General features: G+C 45.7%; 1 protein-coding gene across 1 annotated transcript in view; it reads right to left on the bottom strand.

Annotated features, from left to right (window-relative positions):
• Nucleotides 1-5,765: 5,765 nt before the first annotated feature.
• The window catches only part of PADI4 (peptidyl arginine deiminase 4), a 42,685-nt gene continuing 37,873 nt past the window's right edge, over nucleotides 5,766-10,577 (bottom strand). Inside the window, exons 15-16 of the mRNA XM_007935852.1 lie at nucleotides 10,115-10,255; nucleotides 5,766-5,999 (exon numbers count right to left, since the gene is read on the bottom strand). Of these exons, the coding sequence (XP_007934043.1) occupies nucleotides 5,766-5,999; nucleotides 10,115-10,255 (375 nt within the window). The remainder of the gene's footprint in view (nucleotides 6,000-10,114; nucleotides 10,256-10,577) is intronic.

The raw sequence follows: 10,577 nt of genomic DNA, 5'->3' as shown, positions 1-10,577 counted from the left end.
TATATATATATATATATTCATTTTTCATTTTAAGTTTGAGTTCTGTTCTTCTGCTGTGGGGAACACATTCACACAGTTCCAAGTTCAAAAAGTAAAAAGGAGTTCAAACCAAAACGTCTCTCTCTGGCCCTGTCCCTCACCCAACCAGTTCCCTTATGTGGAGACAACCAGTGTCATCAGGTTTTCATATATATATTTCCAAATAAATGTTATGTTTAACCAAGCAAATGTGTATGTATGTCCTTCCCTCCTGCTTCTTTGTTTTACATTAATGGGACTATATACTACATAGTATTCTGCACTTTGCTCTTTCCAATTAATAGTGCAACTTGGCAAGCTCTTTGTTTCAGTACATAAAAAGGACCTATATACAGTTCTTAGAGCTATCGTAGGAGCTCTGGTAGCATAGTGCCTAAGGCACTTGACTGCTAACCAGAAGGTTGGCAGTTCAAACCCACCAGCCACTCCTTGGAAGGAAGGTTAGGCAATCTACTTCCATAGTGATACTGCATTGGAAATCCAAGGAGGGGTCGCTATGAGTCGGGTCTGACTTGATGGCACATAACAACAACAACAACAGAGCTATCGTAGCAAACACCATACACTGGGTGGTTTAAACCTGGGTTCTAGAGGCCAGAAGTCCCAACTCAAGGTGTCAGCATGGTTGGTTCCCTCTGGAGGGATCTGAGGGAGAATCTGTTCATGCCTTTCTCTTTGCTTCTGGGGATTTCTGGCAACCCTTGGCTTGTAGTTGCATCACTCCAATATCTGCCTGTCAGCACATGGCCTTCTTCCCTGTCTGTTTGTGTCTCTCTTTCTTATAAACCCAAAACCAAATGAAATCCACTGCCATTGAGTCAATTGTGATTCATAGTGACTGTGACAGTTGGGGTTGTATGTCAACTTGGCTGGACTATGATTCTGAGTGGTTTAAGCTGTTGTGATATGGTTGTTCCAATAATGACATCTTCTGTGTATCTGGATCCTGTTGTGCTGCCTACAATTGTCCTGTGAGCCAACAATCCACCATTTTGCCTGCTGATCTTGGATTTGGCATCTACCGAAGTCAGCAGCCTATTATACTGCCTGCCAATCTTGAGCTCATCAGCCCTTGCAGCTATGTGAGTCAGGAAATGCCCCCGGCTTGATGTTTGATCCAGGAACTTGGGACTTGCCAGCCTCTATAACTGTGTGAGCCAATTTTGTAAGATAATTTTTTTTCTCTCTTTAGATATAATCTCTCTGTAAAAGACTGGTTTTGCTTCTCTAGAGAATCTACCCTAAGACAACAACCCTAGAGGACAGAGTAGAACTGTCCCACAGTGTTTCCAAGACTGTAAGTCTTTATGGAAGCAGACTACTTCATCTTTTTCCCATAGAGTGGCTGGTGGGTTTGAACCTCTGATCTTTTGGTTCCAAACCCACTACCATCGAGTCAATTCTGACTCATAGCAATCCCCTTTGGGTTTCCAAGACTGTAAATCTTTATGGAAGTAGAGAGCCTCATCTTCCTCTCAGGGAGCAGCTGGTAGATTTGAATTGCCAACCTTCTGGTTAGCAGCCAAATGCCTTACCCACTATGCCACCAGAGCTCCTTCTTCTTATAAGTAGGTTTTTTTTTTTTTTTTTTTCCCCCCCAAAAAGTCATTGGATTTAGGGCCCACCAAAATTATACACCATTATGACTTCATCTTAATTAATTACATCTGCAAAGACCCTATTTCCAAATAAGGTCACTTTCTGAGGGTCTGGGAAGGACGTGGATTTGGGAGGAGATGAATGCAGCCCAGGACAGCATCCTTATCCTTTTTTTTGTGGCTGTGTAGCCTTCCACACAGGGCTCTGACCAGTCCTCACTTAGTAAGCATTTGTTTCTGGTCCTTTTTCCACAGGGCTGCCACGAGTAACCCATGTGTCATAAGCATAGGGGATTCAGGCTGCGCACTGAGTAAAGACTCCCTTGTCAGCCAAGTGTGTTAAATTTGGGACAGAAAACAAACAAAGAAACAAAGACCCCCTCCTGGGAGGTTTTAAGCACATAGCATAGTTGTCAGGAATAACTTTGTTTAATTAGCTCTTGGGAGCAGGGCTTTTGAGCTCTCAAAAATCCTAAAAAAAAAAAAAAAAAAAAATCTTATCAGTTGGATTAAGTGGCAAAGTTAAACATATGGGAGGCTCTCTGAGTAAGTGTCATACCAAGGTTTGAGGTCACCAACAAAAGCCCACACACTCACACTGTATCAGTGCATGGGAAACACTTTACTCACCTAGAAAAAGGACAGCAAGGTCACCTTCACTAGTGGGCATGGGGCTCCCATGGCCATCAGGCTCATCCTGCCCATGGCCAATGCAGGACAGATGTTCTACATTCCACCCCTTGTGTGCCATAGTATGAAGGACACCATTGCCTCCTCTCGGGGAGCAGATATAGAAGTGGCGTTGGCCAGGTGCCACCTGGTGCCAGCACATGTACAAGGGACTGTGTGCCCAGAACAGGGGAAGGCTTATCTGATGAGGAGAAGACACTGTAAGAGAGAGCGATCCAGTTCCCAGCCTCCTTATCAGAGAAGATTCTGGGCCCAAGGCCTTTACTTAAGCAGCCTGGATGGGAGGCACGGGGCAGATCACTCCCTTAATAGTAAGACACATTGACGTGGTCACCTCAACTGCTCTGCACTTCTCACTCTGATCTGCTCTCTACATGCAGCTTCTGACCTCCTTGTTACTTCTAATCTCTATCTTGCTTTCTTTTTAAATGTGATTGTTCATAGACCCAGAAACTCTCCTTTTACAAGCAGGAGCCTCCTGTGACTTTTGTTGTAACCAAGCATAGTCAAACCAGAAGCTAATACTACCACAGTGGGAAGTGAGTGTGTCCCCTGACCCCTTGAGGATGGACGCACTCACTTCCCAGCTGTGGTAGTATTAGCTTTTGGTTGCTCACGACTGAGTCCCTTTCTGGGAATTACCTTTTGTGAAAAGGCCTAGTGCTTTGCCCTCTCCTTGGGAGCGACTATATCCAAAGGGGGAGGACAAAAGCCAGGCTTCCTTGCCTGCACTCTGAAGGGCCATCACAGCTCGCGCCCCCCATGGGATTGCCTGCAGTTTTTGTGGCAACTACACTGCAGTTCAGCGTCTCCCTCTGCTTCCCTTGCTCCCTATCTGGTGGGATGCGGTTCCTGAGACCACCCCCTAGTCAACCTCCACCATGCAAATCTCCATCTCAGAATCTGTTCCTTGGGACCCAGACACAAACAGTCACCAAACAATCTCAACCTCAATGAGAGAGTGGAATCCCATGCAAAGTAAACCTCTGAACTAGGTTTTATGAAGTTAAATCTTCCTCCCCCATGAGGACTTAATGCAAGTGCAAAGCCCAGGACCACGAAAGGTGAAGGACGGCTTTCTTTCTTTCCCCTTCGTCCCTCTGCAGTTTGCAAATGGTGGTTTCTGATCTGTGGTGGGCTGAACAATGGCCCCCAAAGATATCAGGTCCTAATCCCTGGGACCTGTAAATGTTACTGTTCAATGAAAAACAAATCCAGACTTTGATAGGGAAAAGCGGTATTCAGAAAGATAAGGCGAAAGGGACTATTACAATAGGGGGAGTAGTCTATCCCAATAAGGAGGCCACTCTGACTATAAGATCAGCCAGCCTCATAAATGAGTAACTGAACTGCTTGTTCCCACTGATCAATCAGAAACAAAACGCTTCTTCACAAAACTTCTCTCCTTTGCCCAAGTCTCTGAACTCTGTCCCACCTTCAGCCTGAACCAACATAAACCCAAACCCACTGCCACCAAGTAGAGCCCAACACTTAGTGACCCTGTAGGACAGAGCAAAACTGCACCATAGGGATTCCAAGGCTGTAATCTTTACAGAAGCAGACTGCCACATCTTTCTACTGAGGAGTAGCTGATGAGTTTGAATTGCTGACCTTTCAGTTAGCAGCTGTGGCACCATCAGGGCTCCCTTGAGCTTCTTTAAGGGCCTCTTACCGAGAACAGGGTAGTCTCGTAAAACATTCTTTCTATCTGATGATTTCACTCGCTCACGCCACGAGTGGTCTCCTTATTACAATGGATACCCTCCCACTATTGTTATTACAATAACAAAGCTTTCTGAACAAACTGCTCCCTGTCAAAATCTGGATTTATTTTTTTATTTGACATTCCATTCCACAAAAACTGATGGTGCCTGCAATGCTATGTTCCAGGCCTGGTTCCAGGCAGCACGGCAGTGAATGAGGGAGATCAGGGCCTGCTCCATGGCGCCTTCATGCTAGTGGGGAGGAAACGAGCTAAGAGGGCCACAGAGAACCCACTGACTTCAGGGCATTTTCTTCACTGAAACAGATATACCAGGTCTTTTCTCTTGTGGAACAGCTGGTGGGTTCAAACTGTGGACCTTCTGGCTAACAGCCAAACTCTTAACCAATGCACCACCAGGGCTCCCTGATGTAGGCTTGATTTTCCTGCTTATAAGAACCTGTTGCCCTCCAGTCAATTCCAACTCGTGGCAACACCCTGTGTGCGGAGTAGAACTGTGTTCCAGAGAGTTTTCAAGGCTGACCATCAAGCCTCTCTTCCCAGGCACTTCTGGGTGGGTTTGAACCACCAACCTTTCAGTTAATAGTCAAGCACTGAACTAATTGGGCCACCCAGGAACTCTTCCTGCTTGTGTTACCCTGTAACTTGTTCTGTTTTTCATAGTTTTATTTTTTATTATGAAATACACATACAAAGAAATGTGCTCTGGTGGTGAAGTGGTTAAGGCATTTGGCTGCTAACTTAAACGTCAGTGGTTCAAACCTACCAGCTGCTCAGCAGAAGAAAGAATGAGGGTGTCTACTTCCATAAAGATTTATAGCCTTGGAAACCCAATGGGGGCCGCTATGAGTCTGAAGTGACTCGATGGCAGGGAGTTTGGCTTTTTGGTTTTATATATACAGAGAAGCATATTTTATATATTCACATAAAAATGAATAATCAAAGGGACATCATATACCACAGAATGTTGCCTCTAGCTGGGTGTTTGGAGGCTGATTGGGAATATGGAATTTAATAGGGATGTGCCCCTAAACTCAAGGGATTCAGCCTTCCCTTTGGCCTTCACTTTCCCCCTCCTTCTAGAAAGGATCTGTGGGAAGCTGAGAACCAGCTGAGCTTAGATAGTGTAACATTTTATAGACCAAATGCATGCGTAGGAGAGTCCCTGGGTGGTACAAACAGTCAATGCACTCAGCTGCTAACACCCATAGGCACCTTGGAAGAAAGTCCTGGAGATCTGAAAAACTGGCCATTGAAAACCCTGTGGACACAGTTTTACTCTGACACACCTGAGGCTGCCATGAGTCAGAGTCAACCCACCAGCAATTGGTTATATGCTGAGGAACAAAAAACACATGCATTAGTTGAACTTCAAAGTTTGTAATATTGAATTCATAATGAATGAATGAATGAATGATAGGAATATGTTGACTTTATGTACAAAGTGATTTTAAAAACTTTTTTAAAAACCCCAAACTTTACTGCAGCTTCTTGTAGACAGAACTGAATTTGCGATGCCAGGACCATCTTGGGATCCTCAGAGGAACTCCTGGGGGCCAAGACACAGGGCAAAGAGGCAAGCCACTGCTGGGAGGGTTGGCCACTCCTAGGAAGTAGCCAAAATGTCCCCAGGAGCTCTGCACTGTGGCACTGCAGGGGACCAGAAGCTTCTGGCCAGGAGGATCTCAGAGCAGAGGATGCTGGGAGGGGCAGGCTCAGAGCACCATGTTCCACCACTTGAAGGAGAAGGGCTTCCGACGCACGTTGGTGCCACAGTGCACCTCCCCGCGATGAAGGTGGTAGGCGGCAAGGTCGTCGATGAAGGTGCAGTGCAGGCCCAGTGGCTCCAGCAGGGACCGCACCTTCTCCTCCAGGCAGCACTGGCCATTGATGATGGGTCCGAAGGGCTTGGGGATGCCCAGGTACTTCCCTAGCACCAGCATGTTTACCTGCAAAGAGGTGGGATCGTGGTCAAATTCAGTACTACCCGAAAGGCCATTCCCCGCTCTGACCTTCAGCAGTAATAGCTCACTTTATAGAGAGGAAACTGAGGCTCAGACAGGTAAAGAGCCTTGCTTAATGCCACCCAGCTAGTTTAAGATTGTACTCAAATCTGTCAAACTCCAGGTCCTTGCTCATAACACTACACTCTTCTCCCTACCTGTGACCCTCTGGCAATTTTTTTTCCTATTCTCAAGACCCACTTCAAATGCCACCTCTTCTGTGAAACAGCTATGACTGCCCTGCACTCTGGCAATTAGTCACTCCTCCCTTGCGCTCCCATCCATTACTTGTCTGTCAGTTTGTTGTACTGTGGTGGCTTGCGTGTTGCTGTGATATTGGAAGCTATGTCACCGATATTTCAAATGCCAGCAGGGTCACTCATGGTAGACAGGTTTCAGTGGAGCCTCTAGACTAAGACAGACTAGGAAGAAGGATGTGGCCAGGTCCACTTCTGAAAAAATTGGCTACTAAAAATCTTATGAATAGCAGTGAAACATTGTCTATATGGTGCCAGAAGATGAGCCCTTCAGGTTGGAAGGCACTCAAAATACAACTGGGGAAGAGCTGCCTCCTCAGAGTAGAGTCAAACTTAGTGACGTGGATGGAGTAAAGCTTTTGAGACCGTTAACTGCTGATGTGGCACAACTCAAAATGAGAAGGCATAGCTGCAAACATCCACTAATAATTGGGATGTGGAATGTACAAAGTATGAATCTAGGAAAATTGGAAGTTGTCAAAAATGAAATGGAATATATAAAGATTGATATCTTAGGCATTAGTGAGCTGAAATGGACTGGTATTGGCCATTTTGAATTGGATAATCTTAGTGCCTAAGGCATTTGACTGCTAACCAGAAAGCTGCTGTTCAAACCCACCAGCCACTCCTCAGAAAGAAGACTGGGCAATCTACTTCTGTAGAGATATCACCTCAGAAACCCAAGGAGGGATTGCTATGAGTCAAATTGACTTGATGGCAGTGAGTATGATCTACTATGCTGGGAAAGACAAATTGAAGAGGAGTTGTGTCACGTTCATCATCAAAAAGAGCATTTCAAAATCTGTCCTGAAGCACAATGCAGTCAGTGAGATAATATCCATACGTCTACAAGGAAGACCAGTTAATGCACTATTCAAATTCATGCACCAACAACAAAAGCCAAAAATGAAGAAATTGAAGATTTTTCCCAACTTCTGCAGTCTTAAATCAACCAAAAATGCAATCAAAATATATTGATGATTACTGGTAATTGGAATGTGAAAGTTGGAAACAAAGAAAAAGTATCCGTACTTGGAAAGCATGACCTTGGTGATGGCATTGATGCCAGAGGTAGGATTTTTTGCAAGAACAATGAGTTATTCATTCCAAATACTTTCTTCAACTTAAATAGCAACTGTACACATGGACCTTGCCAGATGGAATACATAGGAACCACGTCAACTACATTTATGGAAAGAGATGATGGAGAAGCTCGATATCATCAGTCAGAACAAGGCCAGGGACCAACTGTGGAAAAGACCATAAATTGCTCATAAGCAAGTGTTTTGGTTCCCTAGTGCCACTCTGACAGGAATATACCACAAATGGGATGGCCTTCACAAACAGGAGTTAATTCTCTTACACATTGGAGGTTTTAAGTCCAAGTTCAAAGTACCAGGCTCTAGGGGTTGGGTGAAAGAAAGGCCCTCAGCCTTGGGCTTCAGCTCTGCCTCCAGCTTCCAGCCCACTGAAGCTAGAGGCTTTTCTTCACTCAGACAGCTGCTGGTTGCTGAGGCTGCCAAGCCCAAGGTTGACAAGGAAAAAGGCACAGTCCTGATATCACCAACCACACGGCAGGCCACTAATTCAAATCTACTGTAAGTCCCCAGGTCGGTAGAGCATGCAGGCTGCTGAACAACAACACGTCTACATGCAGGGTTCAACTGTGCCATAAGCTAGAAACTATCCCCAAGGCTTCTCCTTATATATAGGAAGCAGATCACATCCTAAAGGCAGCTACTCAGCTGCTTGTGGTAGATCCCACCATGGAGGTGATTGCCAGTCTCATCATGGGGAATACTATATCCAGCTGCCCAGTCACTCAACCAGGCCCAGCCAAGCTGACACACAAATTTAACTACCACAGCAAGTTTAAGTTGAAGATGAAGAAAATTAAAACAAGTCCATGAGAGCCAAAATATGACCTTGAGTATATCCCACTTGAATTTAGAGACCATGTGAAGAATAGATTTGATGCATTGAACAATGATCAAACACCATATGAGTTGTGGGATTCCATTAAACACATCATACATAAAGAAAGCAAAAGGTCATTAAAAGCACAGGAAAGGAAGAAAAGACGAAAATTGATATCAGAAGAGACTCTGAAATCTGTTCTTGAACAGAGAGTAGGTACAGTGAATGGAAGAAATGATGAAGTAAAAGAGCTAAAAAAGAAAATTTCACAAGGCAGCTGGGGAAGACAAAGTATCATAATGAAATATGCAAAGACCTGGAGTTAGAAAACCAAAAAAGAAGAACACACTCAGCATTTATCAAACTGAAAGGACTAAAGAAAAAATCCAAGCCTTGAGTTGCAATTTTGAAGGATTCTATGGGCAAAATATTGAATGATACAGGAAGCATCAAAAGAAGATGGAAAGAATACAGAGTCACTGTACCAAAAAGATTGTTGACATTTAACCATTTCAGGAGGTAGCATATGATTAAGAACCAATGGATTGAAGGAAGAAGTCCAAGCTGCAATGAAGGAATTGGTGAAAAACAAAGCTCTGGGAATCAGCAGAATATCCATTGAAATGTTTCAATGAACATGCAGCACTAGAGGTGCTTCCTCATTTATACCACAGAATTTGGTAGACAGCTACCTGGTGCCGAACGTCTGTGCATACAACAGAAAATCTGAGCCACTGAATTTGCATCACTGCCTTGGAACCCCAGGGCCCTGGGGAATCCGGTTTGAAAACCACTGTGCCCAGAACTGCTGGCTTGTCCCTGAACTCCCTATATGGTGGGAGGTGGGTGGCAGAAGTGTCCCAGTGGAACTGGGTGAAGTTTCTGCCTGGCCTTTGGAGAGAGGGCATTATAGGGCAGAGGGGTGGTAAAATGCAGTAGATAACTTCAAAAGAATGCTTGTGGGTCACAGTTAATTGTTGTTGACAAAGGTGGGCTCACCTTCAAGTCTACCCTTCATAGCGTGATTCTACCCAGCCCTGGCAGTGCCACTTCCTTAGAGAGAACTAACCAGACAATCTAGACTAAGATGGCGCCCGGTGTTCATTTTCTTCATGGGGCTCAGTGTAACCTGAGAGCATCTTGTTTGGGCTCATGTCCTTTCCCATGGCAGGGCAGCCATGGAGAGGTAGTGGTAGTGCAGTGAAGTGGTTAGTGCACGGGCTCAGCAACCACACCCCTAGCTTTGAATCTGAGCTCTGCCTCCTGCCAGCTGGGTGTGTTTGTGGTAGAGACCACACCTCACTGGGCCTCCTCCATAAAGTGGAGGTGATTATCGTACCTAACTTTCAGGGTGCTTGTGAGGTACCAGAAGGCACTTTATAAACTGTAAAGCCAGCAAAACTCAGTGTCTGTGAAGCTGATTTGAACTCATGGCAACCTCGTGTGTTTCAGAGGAGGACAGTGTTCCGTAGGGTTTTCTGGGCTATGACTTTTCAGAAGTAGATCACTAGGCCTTTCTTCCAAGGTGCCTCTGGGTAGACTCAAAACTTCAACTTTTCAGTTAGCAGCCAAGCCCACTAACTACTAACCTGCTACTACGGAGTTGATTCTGACTCATAGCAACCCTATGAGATGGAGTAGGACTGCCCCGCAGGGTTTCCAAGACTGTACATCTTTACGTAAGCAGATGGCCTCATCTTTCTCATGTGGAGTGCTCCTGGTGGAAGGAGCAGCTTTGGTTAGCAGTTGCATGCTTTAACCACTGTGCCACCCGAGCTCCTTGTAAACTGAAAAGGGTCATGAAAATCCCAGGCAGGTGAGGAGAAGAGTCCAAGCTTCCTGCACCTGCTGAAAGCCCCGCTAGCTTCTTGACTGCCCCCTCCTCACCATGTTTGGGAAAAAGGCATCGGCCTTCAGGATCCCTTTGTCATACTCCTGGAGATGGTAGAGCTGGGGGATGTCAATGATGTCGCACTCCTCCAGGCTCAGCTCCCGCTTCAGCACCTCTCGGTTCCAGTCGATGCAGCGCTGGATTGAGAGGGAGGAGGGTGGTGGATGTGCCAAGAGGAAGGAAGGACCAGAGGACGGGGTACGGAGCAGCACCTGGGGCCTCTCTGGCACTAGGGCCCTTGGCCTGAGGGGGCCTCTTTCCTCCTCTTTGTCCTTCCTCTGCCCCTCTGCCCTCCCTCCACCTCTGGGTCTCTCTCTGCCTCTCCCTCTGCTGTGTGTCTCTGTCTTTCTGCACACTGTCATATTAGCACTTGACCTCTCACATTGTCCCTTTATCCCTCTATTTCTGAGGGTTTCTCTCTTTCTCTGACTCCAGCTTTTCTGACTTTTCTCTTTTCAT

The sequence above is a fragment of the Orycteropus afer genome, unplaced genomic scaffold, assembly GCF_000298275.1.
Source record: "Orycteropus afer afer isolate SDZICR_OR568_19922 unplaced genomic scaffold, OryAfe1.0 scaffold00031, whole genome shotgun sequence".
Taxonomy (NCBI): Eukaryota; Metazoa; Chordata; class Mammalia; order Tubulidentata; family Orycteropodidae; genus Orycteropus; species Orycteropus afer.
Note: the sequence above shows the minus strand (reverse complement) of the source record. Positions and strands in the feature narration are given on the sequence as shown.